This window comes from Haplochromis burtoni, unplaced genomic scaffold (genome assembly GCF_018398535.1).
Source record: "Haplochromis burtoni strain Fernald_Lab_line unplaced genomic scaffold, NCSU_Asbu1 Contig_517, whole genome shotgun sequence".
NCBI classification, from domain to species: Eukaryota; Metazoa; Chordata; class Actinopteri; order Cichliformes; family Cichlidae; genus Haplochromis; species Haplochromis burtoni.
In genome coordinates this window covers 250442-265329 of record NW_024582878.1, presented here as the reverse complement: position 1 = coordinate 265329, position 14888 = coordinate 250442, and the positions used below count along the sequence as shown (strand labels likewise).

At 40.4% G+C, this 14888-nt stretch overlaps 2 protein-coding genes across 3 annotated transcripts in view; one reads left to right on the top strand and one right to left on the bottom strand.

Annotated features, from left to right (window-relative positions):
- Positions 1-349: 349 nt before the first annotated feature.
- LOC102288867 (homeobox protein DBX1-B) lies at positions 350-11579 on the top strand. Its single transcript, XM_005948129.3, has 4 exons — positions 350-1032; positions 1545-1628; positions 6154-6356; positions 9743-11579. Exons 1-4 carry the CDS (start codon positions 678-680, stop codon positions 10025-10027), a joined length of 927 nt encoding a protein of 308 aa, XP_005948191.1. The 5' UTR covers positions 350-677; the 3' UTR covers positions 10028-11579.
- A 486-nt stretch (positions 11580-12065) lies between these two features.
- dnaaf4 (dynein axonemal assembly factor 4) overlaps positions 12066-14888 on the bottom strand; it is an 18280-nt gene continuing 15457 nt past the window's right edge. Inside the window, exons 6-7 of one of the 2 annotated variants that reach the window (XM_042214096.1) lie at positions 13373-13478; positions 12066-13145 (exon numbers count right to left, since the gene is read on the bottom strand). In XM_042214096.1, coding sequence (XP_042070030.1) covers positions 13021-13145; positions 13373-13478 — 231 coding nt within the window. In that variant the 3' untranslated portion in view covers positions 12066-13020. The remainder of the gene's footprint in view (positions 13146-13372; positions 13479-14888) is intronic. The other variant, XM_005948130.3, reaches the window with a different exon arrangement.

Here is a 14888-nt window from a genome sequence, read left to right as displayed (position 1 = left end):
GGCTTGCAACTAACATACACCAGCAGACATTCAGCTCAGAAAGGTAAAATTAGCTAATATTCTCTAACAATCTAGTCCAAAAAGGTAACATTTTTAGGCTGTTTAGAGAACAAACCAACACTTTTTTCTTCTTTTTTCTTTTTTGTTACTTCACAGCAATGGCCTGCATTAACAGAACAATCTGCATTTTTCCTGGCTAATGCTTACAGGTAAAATGTGTTCCGAAACTGAATAACAGATATGCCTCTTCATCTCCTTTTTTGTGGGGACATCTTATTTATCAATTACAAGCCACTGTGTAGATGTTGGCGCAGGCGTGAGTGCATTAGTAATACCCTGACATCAAGAACACTGGACTTGAGTTGTAACCTCTACTGGCTCCAGCAGAGAAACTGGAATATAACATTTGAAAAGTTTTATTTTTAGAGGTCCTGTGATGAAATTTATGGGTGTTTGAGCACTCCCATAAAGGGTGTAAACTCTCCAATGAGACAGAGAGATGGGCTGAGGGTTGAACTTGTCCGCGCGCACACGTTCGTGCACAAGTGTGTGCGTTTTTGTTTGTGGAATCGGTATAAAACCCTACGAGGACGAAGAGCCACCGAGCAGGTCGCTGGACTTCCCTATTTCTCCTGAAGAAATCTCTGCTGGACAACAGGAATTTTGTTGGGACAACTATGATGTTTCCCTGCGCTGCTCTGTCGCCTACTCTTTACCCGGGTTTCCTGCGTGTCCCTGCTACTCTCTCCGCGTCACTGAGCGAATCGGCGGCTCAGGGAAGAGGAACCGGCTTTCTGGTAGAAGATCACATAAGCCAACATGTCGGCTACATACATCGAACTTTCTCGTCCCTTAGTTCCGGAGACATTCTGCCGTTCAGTGCGGGGTCAAGGTCCTTTCCACGTACAACAGAACCAAGCACGGAGACATCCGGTCAACTCAGCCGCAGCAGCCCCCGATCTGTGTACGCAGCCAGCCCGGACTACCTGAAGTTCGGCGTCGGTACGATCCTGGCACCTTCTACATGGAGTCGTGAGTTTCTGATACCGATCTCTTTCTTTGCCCTTCTCTCCATAAATTTAACATATATATTTACACACACACACACACACACACACACACACACACACACGGGAGATCTGTTTTGACTTATCGGAGACTTGAAAAGTGCTGTTAGTTGAAGTGAATTAGCATAAAAATATTTATTATTATTATTGTCTTATGATTTTTTTTTTATTTCTACAAACAATTAGCAGTGTATTTCACTACCACGTAATTATAAGTAAAGAAAATGGTGAAAGTAGCGGTGACGAATTCAGGCCTTCATTCAAAAGTAAAAGCAAAGTTTTTAACTTTTAACCAATTTAATGAAAGTTAAGCAATGGACACGTGAACACCAATCGTCCAATACAGTCGTCTGATGAGGTTAGATCTGAGCTGCCCTTTCAGTGGCACTGCTATTAACAGTCATCTGTGTATATACATCTCTTTTCATGTTAAAATCCTAATCTGTCTGTGGATGCGAATCTGTTTTCTGTTTCCAGTCCAGAATCTTCAGACAAAGTCGCTCTCTCTGCCTTTTTTAGACAGAAGCCTTTATCCTTACATCAGAGCCTCTGATTTCACAGGTAGGTGGACTAGGAATGTTTATGTTGTCTTTTTAAACAAAGGATTTTTGATTTTGATTTGTGCAGCTTGTAAACTACTACATAATGTGTGTGATTTGAAGATATAAGGGAGAAAACATGACTTTGACTCTTGACTCATAATCACATTTACTTTCTGATGGGCTCTAACTAAAGGATACTTGATGTCTACTTAAAGTGTTTTGATTGTTCAGTGAGAAAAGAAATGTATTCACTTTGTTACCATATTCACACGCACATCATATGGCTACAAACAGACACTAAATGAAATGAAATGCCTGGAAAATAATGGGCCTGGATTTTTTGCATTTCATGATCCTTTGGCATCGGCGCCTCCAAAGAAATTATTTAATATTAGAGATGTTGACATATAGTTTTGTAGTTAACTGATATCAGGCTGATATTTACCTATGGAAATATCACATCCATTTTCCAAGATACTGTGATGCAGAGATGAAAGATTTTAGAACACCTCAGTTATTCATGGAGAATTCTTCCCTGTAACATTTGGGAGTATAATCTTATGCAATCAGTTATAGCCAACTAAAATAAGAAGGCTTTAAATTAAAATTATGGCACCAAATATTTGTGCTAATAATATGTAATTGATTTTATTCACACAGAATTGGTGTCTTTTGTTTATTCAGTTTAATTTAATGTAATGTATCCCTTCTTTCCATTTATTTTGAGTAATAAAGATGGTATTAATTAAATTAAAGAGGTAGGCCAGATTCAGATGCCTCAATCATTAGAGCTGGTTCCTTTCAGTGTAGAGAAACAGTGGCTCTGATCTGACCTTCAAATGACAAAGTTCCTCACCCTTTTCTCCAAATGTGAAACTAATCTCTGATGCATGTACCCACAATCATATTATTTTAATTATTACCCACAGTGTCTGGTCTTAAGTTAGGGTAGCAACATAGACTGACTAGTCTATTGACAGCTTCATCAAATCTCTCTCTACTATAACACACCAATGCAGTGGCGCTGCACTAGCACTCATTCCCCTGTTACACTCTTTGCCCAAGCTAACAAGCCAGCTTAGTTATGTGCATCCAGATACTACAATGATATCAGATGATACTGAGTGACTGATGAATTTACTTTTAATTGTTTTGCTAAAAAAGACCAACTGACACATGTAGCAAACTGGTTGCAAATTAATAAAACTGCCTCAAAGCCACATGTGTCAGTTTATTCCTTTTCAGCAGTACACTTAAAAGGAGACACCCTTTAATGCAGCCATTCACACCGACTGTGTAATTTCACTGGACAAATGTGCGGCATTTCCAATACTATTTTACTTCAGACACACTGCTAGATGATACTCTGGGTCTCCGAAATGATTTCTCTGCCTCCTCAGATGTGGTCTGAACTCTGCCAACAAAGGCTCAAACTGCCCCATTGGCGTCCTGAAATATGTGTGAAAGTGGCTTTGATACACCTTCAACTCCTGGATCAAACTATGACATTTTCAACTGCTGCTGCCTTCTCATGAGAATTCCAGAACAGGATGAACGCAAAATCTCTGCTTTTTACTTTTCTTTCCTTTTTTGAAAACATCAGCACCAGAACCATCATCGGTTAATGTCGAACTTTTTTTAGGATGAATTTTCAACAGAAATGCAACATGTTTAGTGTGTAAATCCATTATAAGGCAAGTTTAGATCTGGAAAACTTGGGAGTTTGTGTTGGTTTTTTTACAACACGTTAGCTGTCTAATGGTCCAAAAAGCCTTAACCTCCTAAGACCTGAACTCTTCCACTGCATGCATTTTTAATTTCTCTTTGATATTTGGGCATATATTTGTAAAAACAAATAATTACCAGATTTTTTTTTCACCTTATTTTTGTTTTTAAGAAAAATAAGAGCCACATATGAGGATATTTGTTTAAAATTTTGATAGAACAGTGTCAGTATAATGTCCTCGTAAGTGGATATCAGGCCCTTGTAGAGCAAAATTGAGTATTTTGGTCTAAATAACCCAAAATGCATGCATGAACTTGAGTTACATAATGATCGGGTTGGCTGTAGCTCAGGAGGTAGAGCAGGTCATCTACTAATCGAAAGGTTGGTGGTTTGATCCCTGGCTGATCCAGTTTGCATGCCAAATATCCTTGGGCAAGATACTAACCCGAAGTTGTTCTCTGATTCTTCCATCTGGCTGTGTGAATGTTAGATAGAAAACACTTAAGCATGGGAAAAATTGCCGGTATGAATGGGTGAACGAGGCATTTTGTGCTCAAGTGCTTTGAGTGTTTAGGTAGAAAAGTGCTATATAATAAACAGTCAGTTTACCATAATACATAAAAACAGTACACCATTACACAATTGCAGTTCTGGTACACAACATTCCTTTGTCATAAAGCCGACAAGTCTTCCAGCTAAGTTGCATTGGTTGTTAGTACCAACCATCTGAATTTCAGAGGCGCACATGGAGTGGTGATAGCACAAATACACGTGCCTTTATACCACAATACTAAAGTTGAAGTCTCATGTGTTTTTGTTTGGTTTGTTTTTCTTCTTCTTTCTCCTCATTATCTATTATTCTACTCATTATATATTATTTAGTAGACAATCATTATTTAATTTTAAAAATGCCCTTTTACAGTTTACAAAACCAAATTTTTCTGGGTAACGAGTTCTGACCCATCCAAAGGCTATGACACCAGCTGGGATTTTACATGCTCTTATTCACATAACTGCATGAGGGCACTTGATTTTTAAATGTTAGTAGTTGATTTTATTTTGTTGGTAGTTGTAATACAATGACAAAAGATGTACCCTTAGGCCCCCTCCTCAATTCGGAGATGGTTTTCTCTTTTCACATCACCTCCTTGACTTGAAACAAGAAACCACTGTGAACTTGAAGGCTCGTTAAAGTCAGCGCTGTAGTTCAGACATTTGCTCTGCTGCTCTGACTGTAATGAACTGAAGCAGGTTCAGTCCTGTAGCTGAAGATGAGACATTGAAATGGTCTTTATAAGAAACAGAGAAATGTCACTGGTCTGTTCAGTCACTAACTAATTACCATTACTCTGTTTTTTTTTATGAGTATTATACTGTAAGAGCAACAAGCTGGACTCTTGTTCAGCTCCTGTGCAGAGGTTATTATTAAATATGTGCAAACAGCAGCATCTTTTCTCACTCTCCACATCTGTAAGCACAGTAACACCACATTTAAAAAACCCAAACACTTCAACAACCCCCCATTAACGGCGGATTTAACATAGTTTTAACGGAAGATGAATAACTGAGGACTGAAAATGTTTCTGTAGTATTGTTCACTCAAACTGCCTGTAAAATAAGTTCCAGGTTCTGATATCTCAGTTTGTCACTAACACAGCTTATGTATACAAAGTAAAAGAAGCTGGATTAAAATAACAGTGCCTAATATTTATGTAGTCAAAATCTATGTTGAATTTTTCCTCTGATGAATTTTACAGCACAGATTCTGTAGTTTTATTTATAGATTTTTTTAAAGAGTTTTTTTTTTACCTGAATATTTGAAACCAAGTTTGGATTATTCTTAATGAGGTATTGTTTACAACGTTACATGTGCAGTGCTCTGAGGAGCTACCCTCAGATTCAGACCTCAGCATCACCCAGTGACAACAGACAAATCTTCCTATATGTTCACTTTGTATTCTAATTTTTAAAAAGCGTAAAGACTAAAGTACCACATTGCGTGCTGTCAGTGAAAGCTGCAATTGTTTTATTGATAACATTAAAAACAAAGAGTCAAAGGGATTAATCATCCATGTAACTGTGTCACTATATAGGAGCGTAAGCAATTACTTAGTTTGGTGTTTTAAGAAAGCTGCTGATCTCAGACCTGAGACTAGTCATCTGCATGAAGAAGACTTGAAATTTTCCCTGACAGCACGTAATAAAACCTGATGGCAGGTCAAAGGTTAGTTTGTATGTTGAATTTAAAAGTTTTATCTGGAATTCTCTTACTGTGTTCTTCCGGGAGTGTGTTAATTTAAGGTAAAGTAATTCGGTCATTTTGTACCAGAGTAATCAGAGAGGAAAATATACTGTTTAATATATATATTTTTTTAAATATATAACTTTCTACAGGACTGCATAGAACATTATTATTTAAAAGTCAAGAGCCTCTGTGCATTATGCAGTCCCGGTCAAAAGTTTAAAAACATTTGAAAAATGGCAAAAAATCATATTTTGCATGGTTGGACGTTAACAAGTTTCCAAGTTGAGCTTCAACATGCAACAAGAAGAAATTGGAGTGAGACAAAACATTTTTTTGAGCATGCAATTTATTGAAAACAACCCTTAAACTGAAATATGCTGTTTTACCACTGATGAAAAGTTTAGGACCATGTGCTCAAAAAAAGGCATGTGGTCTTAAACTTTTGATCAGCTGTAAAACAGCCTGTTGCACTCCCATTTTCTTGTTGCATTTTTTTTCTTTTAGATGTCGAGACTATCCAATCATTGCCCGACTCTTAAAATCTCCTGTTTCTCTTATGTTTTGTCCATCTAGCCTCTGCCTCTGTGGTTCCTGTCCCAGGAACATTTTCATGGCCCCTAAGCCCCAGAGGGAAGCCCAGGAGGGGCATGCTGCGGCGGGCTGTGTTCTCAGACCTCCAAAGAAAAGGTTTGGAGAGAACCTTCGAGAAGCAAAAATATATTAGCAAACCAGACAGGAAGAAGCTCGCCAGTAAACTGGATCTTAAAGACACCCAGGTACACACCACATCATGGTTTTGGACCATTACTAACACTGTGATTTGACATTTATTTATTCAGTCATGGCCATGAGGAATCTTGTACAATAGTAAAAAAAAATTAACACTCAGTTGATTATATTTTTGGAAGACATGCAAAAGTTGTCTGTAAAGGTTCTCAGTCATCCAGGGCATTGTAGTCTAAGGAGCTTGGAAAGAAAAACATCCGGAGCATCTTCAAGAAACTTAAAGAAGTCCAGATGCTTTTCTTTCCAAGCTCCTTAGACTAGATGCCAAGGTTATGAGATAATTACAAATTTCAGTAAATGGTATTTGTGCTATTAAAACATGTTTATGTGGGAACAGTGGTTCAAGTTCTAGTTTTAGTAGTTTTTTTTAGTTATTCATTTGACACTGTATAAAATAAAAACATGTACAACAATAAATCTTATCCCAAGAAGTTGATTCTGTTCATCTGGACGTAGCGTTTTCAGTGGGAGAAACTTTCATCATTCATCCAAGTGACTTCTTCAGTCTCAGCTGACTGCAGGTTTCCCCAACCTTTTAAACACTGCATTTGCATAATGACTGAAACTAGAACCAGTGGCGAACAATGGGCTGTGAGGTCAGTTCCTTGATCAATAATATGCAAATTGTTCTGACCATTGATCAATGGTATATATTGATATTTCTGAATAATGCAAAATGAAACTCATAGGATAATTATTATAATAATCATAATAATGAAAAAAATGTGTCTGTGAAGGTTCTCAGTCATCCAGGTCATCATAGTCTAAGGAGCTTGGAGAGAAAAGCATCTGGACTTCTTTAAGTTGCTTGAAGACGTTTCACCTCTCATCCGAGAAGCTTCTTCAGTTCTAAGGTCAAATGGTGGAGAGACCCAGATTTAAGCCCAGTGGGAGTTTCCCCCCACAGAGGGACAAAAGGACCCCCTGATGATCCTCTACCTAATCACATGGGCCAAGGCGTGAAAACGGGTGTGGGTCACAGTCAGCCAGGGTTTCGGGTGAGCTCATTGTGAAACCTGGCCCCACCCTATCATGCGATTTCCTGAGGTCAGATGGCCCAGGATGTGAGTGGGCGTTAAGGCGTCTGTGAAGGGAACTCAAAACTGGATTATAGATGGCAGAGAGTTGGTGTCGTAAACCCCCGCCTCTGTTCAAAGATGGTCGCTCACAGTGGACATAAATGGCTTCTTTCACTCCTCTTTCAAACCATCTGTCCTCTCTGTCCAAAATGTGAACATTGGCATCCTCGAAAGAGTGACCTTTATCCTTTAGATGCAGATGGACTGCTGAGTCTTGTCCTGTGGAGGTGGCTCTTCTATGTTGTGCCATGCGCTTGTGAAGTGGCTGTTTGGTCTCTCCAATGTAGAGGTCTGGGCAATCCTCACTGCACTGTACAGCATACACCACGTTGTTAAGTTTGTGTTTAGGAGTTTTGTCCAGAATGCCCTGACTTCTACATTGGAGAAACAAAACAGCCACTTCACAAGCACATGGCACAACATAGAAGAGCCACCTTCATGGGGATTAAATCTGGGACTCTCCATCATTTGACCCTAGAACTCAAGAAGCTTCTCGGATGAGAGGTGAAACGTCTTCAAGCAACTTAAAGAAGTCCAGACGCTTTTCTTTCCAAGCTCCTTAGACTACGATGAACTGGATGACTGAGAACCTTCGCATACATGTCTTAGATATGTACATATTTTTCATTTCAGCCTGAATGCAATCAAAGCACTGCCAGTGTCATGCTCCACCCAGACTCAATGTCTGGGTGGAGCATGTTCCACACCTCTATTGCCAAGGAGTTGCAGCTGCACTGTTGCTAGTGATAATCTGAGAATCAGGTGGTGGACAGTGGAGGTGAAGGGAGCTTTTAGGCTGAAGAAGGATTGGGCTTGGTTAGACTGTGGGTCTCTAGAGGTAGTTGCAAGCTACGTAAGTGGAGTTCAGCTCTGGCAGTGGCTGATGTGAAAAATCAGATGTGGGAGAAGTTTCGGTAGACCATGGAAAAATACTTTTGGTCGACCTCACAGCAATTCTGGCAAACTTTCAGACAACTCAGAAGGGGGAACTGGTGCTCTACTCACACTTAATACAACTGTCCTGGGGACACTACTGACCTCAACTGAGGATATAGTAAAGTGGTGGAAGAAACACACTAAGGATCTCCTCAATCCCAGTGTCAAGATATGTGTAATAGAAGCAGAGTCTGTGGATGAAGGGGAATAGTGGCCTCTTACTGGGAGTGACGTCACAAATTTAGTTGATCAACTGCTCAGTGACAGGGCCCCTGGGATAGATGATGTTTGCCCAGACTTCTTTAAATCTCGGGATGTTGTGTGGCTGTCCTGGTTGACATGTCTTCCCAATGCTGTGTGCAAGTCTGAAGCGGTGGCTATGGATGGGCATACTGGGATGTTGGTCCCCCCTTTTAAAGGAAGGGTACTGGAGGGTGTGCTCAAATTACAGGGAGATCACATTCCTCAGCCTACTTAGAAAAGTATTTGTTCAAATTTTAGGAATCTTGGGGTGTTGTTCACAAGTGAGGGTAGAGTGAAGCATGAGACTAACAGATGGATTGGCTCTGCACAGGCTGTACTAATGTGTTGTGGTGCAAAGAGACCTTAGTTTAAAGGTGAAGCTGTTGATTTACCAGTCAGTTTATGCTCCTACCCTCAACTGTAATCATAAGCTCATGAACTCGGAGAGAAAGAATGAGGTTGTGGATACAAGTGTAGTTTCCTACAAAGGGTGGCTGGGCTGTCCCTTAAGAGAAGGTGAAGAGTAGAGCAGCTGCTCTTCCACATCAAAAAGGATGATTCCTTGACTCCTCCTAGGTAAGCTGTTTCAGCCATACCCTACGGAAAGGAGGTCCTGAGGCAGATCCAGGTCTCGCTGGAGAGATTGTATTTCTAGACTGGCTGTGAAACCACTTGAAGAGGTGACTGGGGTTATGGAAGTTTAGGATTCTCTGTTTAAGGTGACTGCAAACACAAACCCAGATAAGTTGTAGAAAATGGATGGATGTACAGTACATAATAAATAAAAAACCTACGGTCTCTCCTTTATTTACCTTTCTTTTAAAGTGGTGTAGGTTCTCTCCACCGTTGCCAACTATTTGCTCATAGAATATTATCTGCTCAGGGAGGGTCTGTTATCTTTCTGGCCTGTAGGAGGGTGAGGGGAAATAAATCAGAGAAAAGAGAAGTACGGAATATGGTTTGGTTCTTTTCTTTGGTTTGCTGCTACATATGAAAAAAAGTATACATTAAATACTGAAAGAGCAGGAACTTACCAGCTGGCCACCATTAGTAGTTCAAACTTGAATCACAGAGATATTTTCTACTTGATGTTAACCTATTTTTTGTGTCATGTGAAGGTGAAAATCTGGTTCCAAAACCGCAGGATGAAATGGAGAAACTCCAAGGAGAGGGAGCTGCTGTCAACGGGCGGCTGTCGGCAGCAAACCCTCCCCACCAAAACCAATCCCCACCCAGATCTCACTGATGTGGGCAGCACGTACAGCCACAGGCTGAGCAGGATTGCACCATGCAACCACGAGTCGCATCTCTGTTGTCATCATCGTAACCCTTCAACTCTATCAGAGTCAGGCAAACAATCAGAACTGTCACAGTCAGACAGTGAAGAAATCACAGTTTTATAAGAGATTCAGATTAATGGAGTATTCCTAGAAGATGATGGAAGTAAATGAATTAGCTCTCCATTTTGCCCTCTATTTTTTTGTACAGTGTTGTGTATATTACCTTTATAGCATATCTGCACACACTAATTAAAGTATACTGAGCACTTTTAGATTTAATATTTGTAGGGTTTTTTTTTTACTTTAAATATACAAAATGTTCTTTCATTCATATTTGTATTTGTTGCATTCTCTCACACACAAAAGAAATAGAAAAATAAAAGAAACTCATCTAAAATGTCATGTCAGGTGTCCTGTCTACCTTGCCAAATTATGAACACAATGCCAACAACACAAAGAAAGTCGGAAAAACAATCCAAAGGGTTTTTAAAACAATCTGCTCTATGATTCTACTGTAGAAGCAGGTAGGTTAATTCCAAGGAGAGGGAGGGTAGCAGAAAATTACACCACAACAGCGAACAATCAATATGTGACTCCAACATTACTGGAGGGCGAGGCAAAGAGTAAGCATCTGGTTAGATACCATATTTTAAAGGTTATTAGGGCCAAGTACAGTATCCTCAGCTTTATCTGAATTTAGAAGCATGAAATTAGAGGTCATCTGTTCTTTATGCCTTTAAGACATTCATGCAGTTTAATAATTAGTATGGTTATTTGGATTAATGGATGGGTAAAGTTAGGCTTATTTTGAATGGCAGTGAAAATACATGCTATATCTTCTAATGATACTGACTAAGGGAATCATGTATAACATAAATTACTCCTAGCACGTGGTTGGTGCAAGCTGGTGGACACCAGAGGTGAAGGGAGCCATCAGAGAAGCAAAAACTTGGGTGTGGGAGAAAAGTTTTTCTATGGCCTAAGTAATTGCTTTGAGACTTTCGTAAGGCCTCAAAGCAATTATGGCAAACCATCAGGTGACTCAGGAAAGTCCTGCTCTACCAACATGGTGGAGTGTTGCTGACTTCAACTGAGGGTATTGTTAGGTGGTGGTAGGAGTGAAGTCGCTGAGGCACCTAAACAGCTCCTTGGTTGCAGGGCCTGTAAGTGGATGAGTTCCTGAAGCTTGGGTGTTTGCCCAACCACCCTACATGCGTTTTGTGGACTTGGAAAAGACATTTGACTGTGTCCCTCAGAGTATTCTGTGCAAGGTGCTTCGGCAGTCTGGGGAGTCTGGCTTTTTTTGGATGCGTGGTCCTAAACTGTTAATCAGCTGTACAACAGCCTGTTTCAGTTTAAGGCTACGTGTACACTTATCTGGATAAATTTGAAAACGGCTAAAAAGGCTCCGCGTCCACACTATCATTTTCAATCGTTTCCAAACAGTTATTATCCACACCGAAACGACGGAAAACGCTTACATTCCTGTTTTGTGCATGCATGAAACGAAGGACAATTCGACCTGCGTCATTTCTGTCTGTTGTTTATTTACTTTCCGGCTCTTTGAAAGGTCATGCCAAAATGTTGAGAAAATCACAGAGTTTTTTAAATGGTCTGACAATGAGGTGGAGTTGTCGCTGCGAGTAACACAAAAGTACAAAGTTGCAAAAGCGAGTGAGAGTTAAAGAATTTGAAGAAAAGCTATCTGGAGCATGTACAAACTGATATTAATCTTGTCAAGTGCTGTCAAATCTGAGAGCAAACAAAACAAATGCAGTATAATGCCCTCTGCTGTCTTAGTTTAATTGGTCACATGACTGCATCATTTGACTAAAATGCGTCATCGTTTCCGGAAGCCTGTGGTTAAGCAGTCCACACTGTGATGTGAAAATGGCATTTTCAAATGTATCAGCTTTGGAGAGCTCAGTGTGGACGGAAGGCCAAAAAGGAGAGAAAAATGATGGCTTTTCAAATGTAAACGTATTAGTGTGGACATGGCCTTGCTGTTTTCAATAAATTGTATGCTCAAAAGATGTTTTCTCTCACTTCGATTTCTTCTTGTTGCATGTTGAAGCTCTCCTTTGAACCTTGTTAAGATCCAACTATGCAAAATATGATTCTTTTGCCATTTTTCCAGTGTTCTTAAACTTTTGATCGGGACTGTACAATCTGTGGAAATGAGCTTTCTCGAAGGGTAGGCTGGGCTCTCCCTTAGAGATAGGGTGAGGAGCTTGGCCATTTTGGAGGGGCTCAGAGTAGAACCACTATTCTTCCACATCGAAATGAGCCAGTAGAAGTGACACTGACAAGGATTCCTCCTCGGTACCTCCTGCCTGAGATGTTCTGAGGATGTCCCACCAGAAGGAGCCTCCAGGGCAGACCCTGGACACACTGGAGAGATATCTCTTGGCTGGTGCATGATGCAGTGACTGTTTCTTCTTCAGTCACCTTTTTCACTTACTGTGTGTTTATACACCACTTTAATTATTAATTATTATTTATCTCTTGCTCTATTCCTTATTTTACCTATTCCTTTAAAAAGCTCACGTTTAACTGTTCCCTTTTAACTGGTGCTTCTAAAATGGCTGTTGGCATGAATGTTTGTTTGTAATGTGTGACTCTGACCCTGTAACAAGCTAACAACCTCTCCAAGGTGTAACCTGCCTCTTACCCGACTGTAATAGTTCCAGCGACACTGTGACCATAAATTGGATATACAAAACAAAAAAAATGGATTTTTGTGAACTGAATATGCTGGACTTTACTGGACACAATATGACATCAACATGGATTTCTTTTCCCCCCCAACATTTTATATAATATACAATTAACTGATCATGAAAATCATTTAAAACTAAGAATGGTATTACTTAATGAGACACTAGACACTACAAAAGTAGCCTGGCTTTACCTATGATACAATTCAAAAGTCTGTATTTTTCAAAGGATGTTGTTTACAAAGGATGTACAGAATACATTTGAAAGCTAAGGATGGATAAAAATGTATGACCTTTGTAAATAAAATACAAGAATTTTTAATATTTAATAAAGAACCTGAAACCAGCCCTCTGTAAAACATTTCATGAATATAACATACAAAGCACATGCCCTGTGTGTCACTCTGTCTCACTGGGAGGATTGACAGCAGATCCTTGAATGATGTCTCTGATTCTCTGTGTATCCACCAACAGCGCTTCATTATTAGGGTCAATCTTCAGAGCAGCAAGGAAGTCTTGGAGCCCTGAAATTAAATTGTAGGTAGATCAGCTAAGACCTGGACACCTTTTGAGTCACTGTAACAAACACGCTCCACATATTTGACCTTACCCTTGCCCTTAGGTAGGACAAAGTTACTGTCATGCAAGTTACAACTCAAGCCTTGAGTCATGGCTAACAAGTTCTAAGTAAAGTCCGAAACAAATCACTGAGTGCAACACATCAATTTATTGACATTTTAAAGCAACAAACCTTCTGGATAGGCCTGCAGCTCGCAGAAGGCAGATCCTCGACGGACAAAAGCTCGAACTCTGGCAGCTGCATTGGCAGGGACTGGTGGAGTCAGCAGATCAAGTGCCTGCAATAAAAAAAAGTGGGCAGATGTTTACTGTATGCTATTCCTCTGGAAAGTAAATAAATCTTGACCATTCATTGTCAGAGTTGGACCATCCAGAGCATCTGTCAGTCCACCTGTGCAACAAATCCAGTTGTGAAATTTTCTCGCTGCTAAAGTCAATGTTTGTGGTTTTATAACAAAGTGGAAGCCACTGGGAACAACAGCAACTTCAGCCACAAAGTGGCAGACCACGTAAATCAACCGAGCAGGGTCAGCCGATACACAGAAGTTCTGCAGAGTCTGTTTATTTACCATTAGAGCAGTGGATTGGTCTTTTATATGTTCCACTGGAGCACTCAAAGTGCTTAACACAACATGCCTCTTTCACCCATTCATAAAAGCAAATTTTTTTACTTGAGTGCTTTGTATCTAAGATTCACACATTCACACTCATACTCCAATTGTCATGGTCTGGCAGTTCTCACCGGCAGACCTGCCCGTTGTGTCCATGTTTGTGGTGTTTTTTGTTCTTCCTCCTTTTCCCCGTTTCCCCGTTATATGTGTTTATGTTGACGTTCGTGCTCCCGGAAGTTTAGGATCCCCAATGATCATTCGATCCAAAAGTGTTCCTGCTGTGGAGGCAGCCACACCTGTCGCTCATCAGCTGCCGCCAGCGGCAGTGTCCTATTTAACAGTGTGGCTGGATCGTTGAGTTTACCTCATCACTACAGCCGTGGACTTGCTTTAGAAAAACCTCGCTCTGGAGATGGATTGCCTAGCTAACTCACTGTGTTTATCTTCACTAGGAATTGGGAGCAGAGTGTGTTTTCACAGGAGCAGTGTCACGGATTGCATGGGATTTTGCCATTTCACTGTTCACGGACACAAGCACTGTGTGGGGATTTTGAAGAAGATCACCTTGCCGGGACTTGTATATATTTTACCTGTTGTTTTTCACTGTAAATAAATTCACTATTTTCTCTCAGAAGAGTCCCGTGTTTGGGTCCGGATCCTACCTACACCCTGACCCCATTGGATGCTTCAGAGAATACCTTGCGGTTAGTATCTTGTCCAAGGATAATTGTCATGTAGACTGAGGCAGCAAAGGTCCTTCTGAATAGTAGATGGCCTGGTTTACCCCCTAAACCACAGACACCCCTTCTCCATCTGGCAATCCGATGGATGAGTTTTGGTTTGTGTCAGCAGAACAGTACTTGTCTGACTGCAAGTGTAAAGTTTGGTGAAGGTGGGATTATGGTGTGGGGTTATTTTTCAGGTGTTGAAACTCTTAATGCTTCAGCATACTAAGACATTTTGGGCAATTTCATGCTCCCAACTTCATGAGAACAGTTTGGGGATGGTCCCCAAGTGTTCCAACATACAGTGGGGCCAAAAAGTATTTAGTCAGCCACCGATTGTGCAAGTTCCCCC

Bases quoted from the DNA above. Each gene is read 5' to 3' on its own strand.
- LOC102288867 (XM_005948129.3), top strand. From the start codon at position 678: ATGATGTTTCCCTGCGCTGCTCTGTCGCCTACTCTTTACCCGGGTTTC. The intron at 1,033-1,544 runs GTGAGTTTCTGA...TTCTGTTTCCAG, and splicing joins GGCACCTTCTACATGGAGTC to TCCAGAATCTTCAGACAAAG. The intron at 1,629-6,153 runs GTAGGTGGACTA...TTGTCCATCTAG, and splicing joins CAGAGCCTCTGATTTCACAG to CCTCTGCCTCTGTGGTTCCT.